A 12623-nucleotide genomic window follows, 5' to 3' on the forward strand; every position below is an offset into this window, starting at 1 on the left:
AATTCAAGTAGTTTTTGGGAGGGAGTGGGGAGGTGTTATGGATAAGGATTTTTATGAAGTTGCTAAATATAAAATTTATGCTCTAGAAAATCAGAAGCCAGCATTCATTTTTCTCCCTTGCCTTTTTCCATGTAACGATATGGAAATGAAATCCAGAAATTCCAGTTGCATTTATGGATCATGTTTTTTAACAGTTGTGAGCTTGTGACAAGAAAATGTGAATAATGGAAATAAATCTATGACAGGATTTGTGTTTTGATCATTGTTTGGAGGGGATATTTCTATTCAGTTTCACAGTTACATTTTTAAGGACAAGAGAGATAATGCTAACTGTAATCTAAGATACTATGATTTTACATGTATGCGTTTTCATTAACTGCAGCATCATAACAAAATGAGTGACATCATAAACAGGTTTTGAGTATGCAGTTCACTATTCCAGTCATAAGTGGATACATTTTGTGGTTTACCTTGAAAATGTTCCTTTAAGCATGTACTTACTCCCTTGATTATAGTGCCTAGAAACAGAACATCTTTTTCTATATTTTTTTTAATTTATTTAACAAATTTAGAAGTTGCTTAGCTGTCAGTAGTAACTTCACCATAGGTGAAGGGATGCTTTCAGTCATACTTATCAATGGTGTTTAATATATAAAACATACATAAATATACATATATATATAAAACCTTTCTTTTTCCTGAATCAATGTAAACAGAGCCCAGATGGCCGTATAGAAGTCAAAGGGCAGCATGGAAAATCGTCACTGCATATTAAAGATGTGAAGTTGTCAGATTCAGGGAGATATGACTGTGAAGCTGCAAGTAGAATTGGTGGGCACCAAAAGAGCATGTACCTTGATATTGAATGTAAGTTCTAATATTTTGTTTTCTCTTTTAAATTTGTTTTAAAAGAAAAAAAAGTACATTCTTAATGGAAGGTCAGTTTTTCCTGGTAATTCATGTTTAAACGTGCATAATTTAAGAAAGCATATTCTTCTGTAGTTAGTGATATGGAATTCTGTGAAGGAATCCTGTCTTTTCTAAAGTTGACAAGACCCTTGTCGGTGATTTAAGCAGGACAGTATTTCATCTGAGGTCATATTCCAGTGGTATTACCCACTTACTTAAGGCTAAGCTTAATAACTTCAAATCTTGGGGCTAGTGGAGACTGCTGTGGGTGAAAAGTATTCAGTGGGATAATGTAAGGATTGATTTGAGCAACAGCTCAGTCTTGAGCTTAACCTTCTAAGATTGAACAGTCTTCTGGTTTTTTCCTTGTTCTCTGTTTTACTAATCCCCAACAAGTCTCTAGCCCTTCTTATAACCCCCTCCTGGAGTTCACAAGTTTGTGATAATTTCTTTTAGATAGGCTGCTTTATGGACAGGCTGCTTTATTCAAAGCTCTTAAAATTTATCCAGGAGAAAAGGAGATTGTTTTTGCTTAGAGAAGAGTCTGATGCTATAGAAGCCAATCAGAGGATATAAATTTGAAATATACAAAAATTCATTGGAAAATTGCCTCTTCAAACTGTTCTTCAAATTCATGAAGCAAAGGTCTTCAAAAAATGAAAACAAAATCCTTCTTTTATACTTCATTGTTGTTCTATGTTGCTAGAGATTTTCTACATACATTTGTTCTACATTTGCAATATAGCTTGAGTGAGCCTGTTTGAGATTGAGGCTCTGAACAGAAAGTCTTTCCAGCGGGAAGACAGAAGTTGGAATAGGATCTGTGGCACAGAAAGATAAGTAACGGTTGTAGACTATCAGCTGAGTGATTTCCTGAGGAGTTCTAAAAGTGGCTTCAGTATACAATTGCATTTTCCATCTTTTTGGCAAGCAAACAATGCATTATGACATAGGAAATAAATCTGAAAGGAAAATGAGAAATGGTCAAAGTTGTAATTGGATGTTAGGAATGGAGAGATTTGCCAACCCAGAAGACCTAAGAAATAAATACAGTATTTATTAATAGCTTTAACATAGCTACTTTTCAATAAATAGACATATGAAGGGATTTGAAACTTCGCAAAATATTATTATTCTTTTGGGAACATATTAATTTACTATATTTGTTTCTTTAATGAGTGCACTGGTGCACTGATAATTATTTATATGTGTATATGTATATATGGAGCCGTTGTGCTTTAAAATTAAGTATTAATACCTTTTGTGTTCAGAAGAGAGATATAGGATGCACCACATTTTATGAAACATGGGCAACTGAAATTTAAGAATTTATTAGCAGCACAGAATTCATACTAAAGGGCATAACAAAATCTCTGGATTGATACAATACATTATTATAGTCTAAGACACCTTTCTGGGTAAAAGTTTTAGAATAGATGCTAAGTAACATTCTCATTATGGTATGGCAGGCTTAATTTTGAATATGTGTGGGAACAATCAAATATGGAATACTGTTTTGATTTAAGTCTGATTTTATGCCTTGGTAGACACTACAAATACATTCTTTTATGAAGCAGGTGTCATAGTTATCCTTCATTCCAGTTATTTCACTTTGTAAGTTGCAGGCTGGAGACTTTCAGCAAAAGGTACAGGTTCAAAAACTAAACAACTAATTTGTAATCTCATAGCAAAATGGGAAAACAGGGGGAATTGTTATGAGATCCTGTGAAGTTGGTATTGAATAAATGATTTGACTCTTGTATCATTTTGCAAGTGATATTTTTTCAGCATGTTAATTGTAATTACAAACATTGCAATCAGGGTTTTTTACATTTTTTTTCCAAATATTCATTTACCAAATTGCATAAAACTCTTCAAAATATTTTAATCTTCACTTCAATTATTTTGGTTTTGTTCCCTTCAAAACCAGTTTTGAGAAGAATTTTTGCGGGTATGGCTGGCTTTTTGCATAATCACTAATGAGCCATTTTAGCAGAATTTATATTATTTTAATAATATTCTAGTATAAACCTCAATAACTATTTTAAAATTAAAATATAAATAAATAAGCAAGACAATTTTTTATATTGTTCCATAGTTCCTAGATAGGACTACTCAATGCACCTATGCCATTCTGTAACTTAATAACAAAACTACAACAGTTTTCTTTATATGTTTTAATACATTTGTCAGTTTGTGTAGTCAGGAAAGGAGCATGCTCTCATCACATCCTTAAATGTCAGTGCAGTTAAACAGGCCTCACACAGAGTGCTCTGGTGTCACTGTCTCATCCTTTTACTTACTGACCCCTATCAGAGACTTAAACTGACAATAGGATTGCACAGAGTTTCTGTACTTTATCCGTGTTCTCTGTTGGGGTTGCTCTTGATGATAAGAGCAGTTCTCCAGGACAGGAAGAGATTATCAGGTTTGATACCAATTGGGCACAGTTAACCCTGCCTTTTATCTGAAGTAAATGCTAGACAGACACGAATTGTAGGGAACCCGGGGACATTTATACGGATTTCTTCCTACAAAGTGATATTTGTATTTAGTTATGTTTAGTTTTCCGTATATTCAGTATGAAAAATAAATCAAAATGACGTAAAAATGAAAGATACCATTATAAATGTTGTTTACTAATGGATTTCATTAACTGTGAAATTTGATTACACATATGAAGCCTAGTGTGTATTGGATGATGATGATGATGATAATAATAATAATAGAAGTAACTGATTGAAAAGTTCCTGCGTGATGGCATATATGATGTATACTAGGTATTGGGTATTAAGATGTGTCTATAGTGATTATCTGTATATTTATCATAGACAGAGAAATAGCTATTTGTTTTTTTAATAAAAACCATGATAGAAATAGATAAAAAATAGATAAAATGGGAGATACTCGAAGATGAGGTTTTCAGAAGGGCCTGAGGAAGTTACATGTACAATACCCAGTGAATTACAACTTGATTTGTACATATATTTGTACATACTACCAGGTGCCTTTCAAAGTTACAGTTTTCCTATGCAGATGTTTAAATTTCTATTTGGTATTTTTTGTCTTTTTAGCTGAGACATAATTATTCTGAAAAATATATGCTAGGGATATAAACGGATCTTAAAAAGCACAATACAGGCCTGACTAAGAGAAGAAAAATTCTGATGAGAGAACACATTATTTCTTGGGTTCCACAAGTTATTCACTGCAATGGTTAACATTAGATTATGAAACATCATAACTTTGACATGTTCGATATGCTGGATCATCTTTCCTCATAGTATTATTCTTAGTTAGGATGCACTGGTAGCATTACTAAGTTGGAAAGGATTTAAAGAAGCCTTTAATGATCAGCAGTCTATGATCCTTAGAAGTGGCTCTCTACTTGCCCTTAAAGTTTTCCTTTCATTGTGTTCAAACTGTCATTAACACAGTCAGTATTTACAGCACTTAATTGTGTGCTGCTAGGTGCGCACATTGTGTAAGATGCTGGTCTCTCTGCTCTGTATCACCAAGTGCAGATTCCTTCGGAGAATACTCCTGTTACTGGAGAAAATGTATTAAACCATGTTCTTTGGAAAAGTCTCTGGTTTTCCATATAGTACCCGGGAAGCATCCTAACTTACAGTCTTTTGTAGCTGCATTTACCAGTTTTTGCATCACTCTATTTCAGTTAAAAGTCCCAAGTTTCAACATTGATACTGCAGTTCTTAGATATGCTGGATGGTCCAAAAATACCTACTTCCTCACTGTACACAAAGACTAGTGTTCTGGGGTATAATCAACTATCGCAAACATATTGCATTCAGTAATATGGTACATTTTTGCATGATATCAGCCACATGAGTGGTTGACAAATATGATTTCTTAGAAAACAATTTCTAAAAAATTCCATTTAAATAATTTAAAGTGTCTTCCAAAAATGAGTTTTTCTTACTGCTGGTTTTCATCCAAACCTGAATTTTGTATTTATGTTCCTTATTAGTTATGTACCAACGTTCAGTGGTACAAAAAAAAAAAAAGTGTAGCATGTGCAACACAGTCTTTACCTGTAAAGAAACCTGTGTAGTGTTTATTACACTACTGTATTGCTTATCAGAAACAGTCTTTTTTCTTTTTCTTTTTTTCCGCCAGAATTTGAAATCAACCTCATTACTCTTACAGTATTGAACTTCGTTTCCCGAGTCAATTAGTCTTTTAGGCTTTTCACTTTGTTTTATGTTAGTTAGCTGTATTGCATTGTGGTTAATGCAGATGCTTTGGATTCATGCTATTTAATTTTATATCTTTGCAAAAATATACAGCATTACTTAAAAGCAGGTTGAACAAGTTGAGCTACAAATTCTATTTACCTTCAAGGAAGCAAGGCTTTGAATCAGTGAAAATAATACTACTGTGTGCAAGATGTCACAGATGTTGTGACAAATGTCACAAATGTTTCAGCTACCTACTGCTATTATAAATTATAATAAATGCAGACAGTTCATACTTTAGATTTGGTTTCTGTTAGATCAGTGTATCAACATCCCGTCACTACTCACAGAATGCTTGAGGTTGGAAGGGATTGCCTCTTGTCCTGTCACTGGACACCACTGAAAAGGGCCTGGCTCCGCCTTCTTTACACCCTCCCTTCAGCTATTAATCATGGGGGCCTAGCCCTATCTTGTTATCACAGCCAAAACTGATAAACACAATCATATGATCTAAGAAAGAGACAAATGACAGGAAAAGCAATCAAGAGAAACAAAATGTTGAAATATTCTGGAAAATTTTGCATCTTTTCTATTAAAATACTATTGGCTTTAGTTACATTTCTTCCTGTCTAATTTGTAGCTTAAAATGAGAACGGAAAGATGGAAAAGGTCAATCTTTAGCATCATGAAATGCATGTCATAATTTTGACATGACTTTGGAGCTCATGAATGTCACGAGATTTAAATTTTTCCTTCTTTGACTACCTTGTGCGCTTGCATAGAAGCAAATTTGGTATGCCATTGCAATGACTTAAAGGGGATAAGAATGTTGAATTCTGAGCAAAAGGTGAGGTTTACCGCATAAAGTCACTTTGCAAAAACCGTTTCACCAAAACTCCCTGTACTGAAGCAGAGATGAATGCATCTTTGTTGTCTTTTCCTGGTCTTGCAACAATAAATGTGGCAAAGTGGCTAAAATTATACTTTATTGATCTGTATAGTAAATCTACCTATTCTTTAGCCCAAAAGGGTGTAATCATACTTTAGAATGGAAATTCCATCTTAAAAACTTTTGGCCTATATATGTTAATGACTTGTTAAAATGCGATATTCATGTTAGGAATTTCTCTAAATTTTTACCTAATAGAGCTCTATACTGCATGTTTTTGCTGACCTTGCAATGAGCTTGATGTCATTTTAAGTAGATTTTTAATAACATGTTGGCTATTTTTCTTTTAATAGAAAAATACAATTTTGAATGAATATTTGAATAAAATATGAATAAAATATTTTAGGTTTTATTCTGTTTCTCATCTAATAATTTACTCATTTTATTAATAGGTATATATGCCTCAGCATCTTTTCTTACTGATGTAATTTTTTCACATACACAACTGCGAAAAGTAAAGGTAAAAAAAAAAAGCAAGAAAGTTTTCTGATGTTTCGTTGAAGATGGTTCTACTTCATGAGTTGGTCTTACAGGCTAAAAATATTAAATGTTTACACTGATAATTAATGCATAAATTTTAAACTGGTTTTCATACTTGCAAAATTCAACAGAGTTTTGCAAGTCATTTCCTACTATGTTAAGTGTAATTTATATTATACAATGATGACCTGTGAATGAAAAAAAGGCAACATGGCCTTTGTCCTTCTCTATACCTCCAAGATAGGTCCAGCAGAGCAGAAGCAATGCATCTGAAAATTATGAAGAAAATAATCAGATGGTATGATAAGTGTAACTTTGAAACTTGAACAAAACAAAATATCTTAAATTGAGATTTGTAACCTCAATATTCTTTTTCTCAATTAACTTCCCTTAACTGCAGAATACTTGGCATTACTTGAAGTTGGTATCTTTAAATAGTCTTCAGTTGTGTCAGAGCATGCTGAAGTCACTAGGTTAGCACATGCTTGAAAGAGAGACCTCCAGTATTGTTTACGGTAAACCTGAGGCATGTAGCTTTGGTTGCAGTATCTGAGGCCAGGTCCCTCTGCACCACAGAGCCTGCCTCTGAGCTGCTGTTGCTGCACACACTGAGAGCAGCACAGGGCTAAAGTAAAGAGGGAAATAGCGGGTGAGTTTGAGCACGCTGTCCTGGAGGTCTGAGGGATATAAGGTATGGGTTTAGGGGGACCACGTGTTGGAAATGGAGTTGGATATAGCGGGTAATTTCAGCAGTGCTGTTTGGATTTTTAGTATGTTCCTTAAAATTTCTTAGAGATTTTTGTTGTTGTTGCTTTCTGGACAGCACTGTGTGTAAAAATTAAGTAAAGAGATAATGAGACTGAGAGTCCCTGCTCCATACAGGAACAACAATTACGATTTGAGGGGGGGAGGAGGGAGAGAGGGGGGAGAGAGGGTTTTTTTGTCCTATTTTAGACAGATTCACAATAGATATTTCTATGAAACTAAAATTTCTTGGGGGTTTTGTTTGGTGTTTTGTATTTTTTTTTAAAGTGATCAACCAAATACAATTCCTTAATGTCAAGTGGAATTCAACGAAAAACAGATACATGAAATTTCTGTGACTCTGGCAGCACCACGCACCAAAACTATGCCTGCATTCATTGCCCACTGTTTGTTAAGGTTGAAGGTGCCATTATCAACAACATACTTTGCATCTAGCAGAAAGATACCTTATCTTTATGATAACTAATTTTTTTTCTATGCTTATGGAAATGGAGAAATTAGTGTGGTGTTTGGATATTAAAAATAATATCATAGTCAAGGTTATCAGGGACTAGTACTGCTTGCCAGTGAGAGGGGACTCTTACTCTTGCATAAACTAATTAGTAGATAGTCCATCATACTATTGAACATCAATGTTTTATTGTAGTGCATTTTGAGAGGAACCAAGAGAATGGGGAGGGGGAAAGGTAACATTACCGAGAGTGGTGTTTCCTGTCACTTGCTGTGAAAGAAACATGTACCTCTGCAAAACTGCTGATCTCAAACTTTCAAAATGATGAGCTGGATTCTGAAAAAAACCCTCTGGTTTTAGCTAATAATCATGGCAAATTAAAACCTAGTATATGATAAGTTTCATTTACTTTTCTATTTGGAAACTTCGCATGCAGATCTTGCATGTTTTTCCTTGCAGCCACATGATCGTGATAGTAGCAGTAAAACTGTGAAAGTTAGTAACCCTGAAGCTCTGTAGTTCCTATCTTCCTTTTAAGGATGATTGTATATTAAAATCTAATCACCTGGCCTCATTTGTTAAGTCTTTCTAATATTATTTCTTGCTACAAGGAATATGTGACAGTTATTGTACCTGTCTGGGGAGGTTCTTCTACTTTAGCTCCAAGGAAAACCTATTAATTCCAAATATTAACTATTGAGAAAGAGGTACGTGGGAGAAAATACAAGAGAAAGACAGAAGACTTTTAACCAAATTGTGGCAGAGTTACAAAAAATTAAGGTACTTTTACAGGATGGATGGCAAGGAAAGTACTAAATTTGCTAGAGGATGTGGTTTATTAAAGTCCTTGATGATGGGAAACTTAGGCCAGTATTAACCACCTAAGAGAGAGGCTTCCAATAATATACTACACGAAATGTCCCAGCATCTTAGACCTGACAGTCTGTCATGTATTTTCATTGTATGATCCAGGAAAACAAATTATTTGAGGAACAGATAGCCAAAAGTTTGAAAACCTATGTTCTTAAATTAAGAAGTGCAAATCTGATTCTGTACACTAGTTTCCTATTATAGCTGTCTGGACACATGTGCTGAATCAGGTAATTTGCAATATCCAATTTGGTGTATAACGCCGAACATACACCAGAGCTGGATCTTTGAAGTCGTTAATTGAATTACCTTCTGGATGAGACATATGATGTATTAGTCTGTTCTTGAATCACTGTTCTCGGACATTATATCTAATAAGGGTACCTAAATGCTAGACACAGTTTACAGGTCAGAGTTTGCTTCTCTTACATAGTCTTCTTATGCAGGTTATCCAGGACCACTTCTCCTAATTGGAGTGCTGACCTGTCAGTTTCTTTCTTGTTTGGGGAAATGAACAGCTTGAGTTTAGCTAATGCTGGTGCCATAATATTAACTATTCTAAAATGCCATTCTAAAGTTATAATTGCTTATAGAATCCTACTCTCATAGAATAGTTTTGTTGAACTTTGTACCTTTGTGATATAGTCTTTATTCCTTCTAGGCATCTTTTTCATTTGGATTGCCTCATCTCTCAAAAATAATACTCCACCTTTAACCGTTTAAGTTTATAACAGTACTTATGAACTTTATCATATCCTGGGCTGCATCCAAAGAAGCGTGGCCAGCAGGTCAAGGGAGGTGATTCTCCCCCTCTACTCACCTTTTGTGAGACACCACCTGGAGTACTGCATTCAGCTCTGGGGTCCCCAGCACAAGACAGACATGGACCTCTGTGGGTCCAGAAGAGGGCCATGAAAATGGTCAGAGGGTTGGAACACCTCTCCTATGAAGAAGGGCTGAGAGGGTTGGGGTTGTTCAGCCTGGAGGAGAGAAGACTCCGGGGAGACCTTATTGCAGCCTTCAATGTGTAAAGGGGGCTTATAAGAAAGAGAGAGACTTTTTACCAGGGCCTGTAGTGATAGGACAAGGGGCAATGGTTTTAAACTAAAAGAGGGTCGTTTCAGATTAGACATAAGGAAGAATTTTTTTGCAATGAGGGTGGTGAGACACGCGAACAGATTGCCCAGAGAAGCTGTGGATGCCCCATCCTTGGAATTGTTGTGGATGTTCCATCCACAGCTTCCAAGGATGTTCCATCCTTGGAAGCTGTGGATGCCCCATCCCGTCAGGTTGGACGGGACTTTGAGCAACCTGATCTAGTGGAAGATGTCCCTGCCCATGGCAGGGGGGCTGGACTAGGTGATCTTTAAAGGTCCCTTCCAACCCAAACCATTCTATGATTCTATGATTTATTATGTGCCTATACTAACTAATATGAACAGTAGCTTTTGTACTTTTCTGCAGGTTTTTTGTTTTCTTTTTTCAGTAGAGCGCCATAAGGTTCAGATATAATAAATATCATCAGGGTTGCTTATTTTAAAATGAAGTGTATTCAGGCTCCTAGTTCTGTATTTAGCTATTTAGAAGTCCAGTATGTTGTCTTAACTGGTACTACTTTATGTACAAAAGCTTAAGAAGAACAGTTAATCTACATAATTTATTTTTTGTCAGTCATAAATTAATCCTGAGTTACACAGAAGCTAAGCAGAGCATATATTTATTTTTTAATGGTTTTAACTTTCTCACTGATCTGCATGCAAGCTTTTTCCTTTTTATAGAGTACATATATTGCATTTAAGTATCCTTAATGTATGTTAACATATGAGAAGGTCCACTTTCTCATTTCTACGTGGTTATACTTCATTTTCAGTTGATAGAATTTCTTGATAAATGTTCTATTTATTTACTTAATTTGTTTCTTAGTTATTCTAGAAAACTAGAGGGATCAGATTTTGTAGACATATAAAATGTTATGTTTTCAAAGCCTTGGCTTTAAGGTTTGTTATTTTTTCATGCTCTATTTTATATTAAACATATTGTGTGTTTCTGTTTGATAAATCCGTAACCATTTAAGCATAATATACTACAGTTAGTGATGAAGAGCGTAAAAGAAAGAACAAAATCTCTTTATAAACTAGTTATTCCCTTCTAACTAATTTTTTTATTTTATAAGAAATGTAAAATAACTTCTATTTGTACTGTAAAAAAATTATTTTCAGAGTTATTTTCTTGGTGTGAAATATCACTCCAGGTGTCTTAATCTATTCCTGACTAGGAAATAAAAAATCATCTGAATTAAAATAATTTGTCTGAATCAAGCCATTAGCATAGTCATCCTATGTCGTCTTTTTTTTTGCTATATTGGAGCTTTCAACTGCTGGGGATATGCCTGCAAAGCCTTCTTACCCAGACTTTTTGAGAGGGAAAATGTGAAGCTCTTTTTGTTTAGGAATTCTTTACATTTGGGAGTTGTTGATTTTGGGATATATCTTTATTTGATGGACTTTTAGTCCTATTTGTGTTTTATGATGTTAAAATGTCTGTTAGTATTTGTAGGCATGTATAGATGGCAGTCCATAACTCACCTATTCTTTTAAAATATAAATAGATACTATAAGCATCCAAAATCTACCTTTAGAAGAGAGAGCAATCTGAACTGAAAGTCCCTATTCTCCTAAATGCTCGTACCTTCGGTATAGAAGTGCACACCACTTTTTTCACTTGTAAGACTTTTTAAATAGGATATGAGTTTGCCACATGTTTATTTAAATCAGCAGAGAGCATCAAACTGCATGATGTTGCCAAGGTAGGAAGGAAAGCTAGTCAGGTTCATACAGAACATCTTTCTATCTTCCACATTCATGCCAGTGTTCGTTAATGAAGTGAACTTATTCTGAGAAATTGTGCATTGGAAGACAGTGCTTATCTAAAATTTGTGGTGGAATAACCACATTTTGTGTCTCATGAACACACTGATGAGATTTCTGATCCATATGTCGAACACATTAGGTGCAAAAACTGTCTGGCAGTCAGAAGTCTGTGCAGTTTTCCTTCAAGTGGCTCCCACCACTAACTTCATTTCCAGAGGAAAAGCCAAGGCTATGACTCTTGGTATTCTGAGATTCCTGACCATACTTAACCATAAAACAAGCTTATGCAGTTTGCTTCTTTCTTCATGGAGCTCCACTAGTGTGAAGTGTCACATCCTGAAGACCATTTGATAGTCCATTTTTGCATTAAGATGTCTAGATGATGAAATGTTTTTTAAAAGGTCTATGAAAATCAAGGAGCACTGGAATTACTTATCAAATCCTTTGGAAAAGAAAGATGAGCTCCTGTATCTGGTAAATAAATTAATAGGAAGACATACTTTACTTGTTTGGATGAAACCACTTGCTTTCCTACAAAAATAAGGGCTGAAGAGTTATTATAAAAAATGCTGCTGTTGTTGAGCAATGTAGCAGCCTTAATCTGTGTTTTAAAACTTCTACTGATAACCGTTCTTTTCAGTAAAAGCCTGTATGCATGCATGCAGCAGCAGCATAATGTCACCAAAAAGTTATGCTTTTTGACAAAGGCAAACACAGAAAGAAGTTGAAAACATGGACTTCAGAAACAAGGGAGTAGTTTTAAACTGTTCCTGAAGCTACATTTTCTACTTAGTTAAATGGTTCTGGTCTCTGATAGACCTATTAGCAATTTTCTAGCCTAAAGTTAAATGATTTGTCAGAAGACTAGAATACAATTTCCAGAGACACACCTAGAAATATTTAGGAGCTATTTATCAAAATAAAAATATATACATATATATTTTAAATATTAAAAAGAGATATATGACACCAGCTATAATTGATAATTCTCCTTTGGAATTAAAGTACTAGAGAGTTTCCTTGACTGTCAGTAATATAAAGAATATTTTCTTAATACTGCTAAAATATAGTAAGAGTGAGATTAAAATTTAAAAAAAAATTTACAAATAAATATTGGATAGACATAAAATATG

At 34.6% G+C, this 12623-nt stretch overlaps 1 protein-coding gene across 1 annotated transcript in view; it reads left to right on the forward strand.

Moving 5' to 3' along the window:
- The window catches only part of NCAM2 (neural cell adhesion molecule 2), a 156073-nt gene that overhangs the window by 52346 nt on the left and 91104 nt on the right, over positions 1-12623 (forward strand). Inside the window, exon 9 of the mRNA XM_009327895.1 lies at positions 717-867. Coding sequence (XP_009326170.1) covers positions 717-867 — 151 coding nt within the window. The remainder of the gene's footprint in view (positions 1-716; positions 868-12623) is intronic.

This window comes from Pygoscelis adeliae, unplaced genomic scaffold, assembly GCF_000699105.1.
Source record: "Pygoscelis adeliae isolate BGI_AS28 unplaced genomic scaffold, ASM69910v1 Scaffold14, whole genome shotgun sequence".
Classification (NCBI taxonomy): Eukaryota; Metazoa; Chordata; class Aves; order Sphenisciformes; family Spheniscidae; genus Pygoscelis; species Pygoscelis adeliae.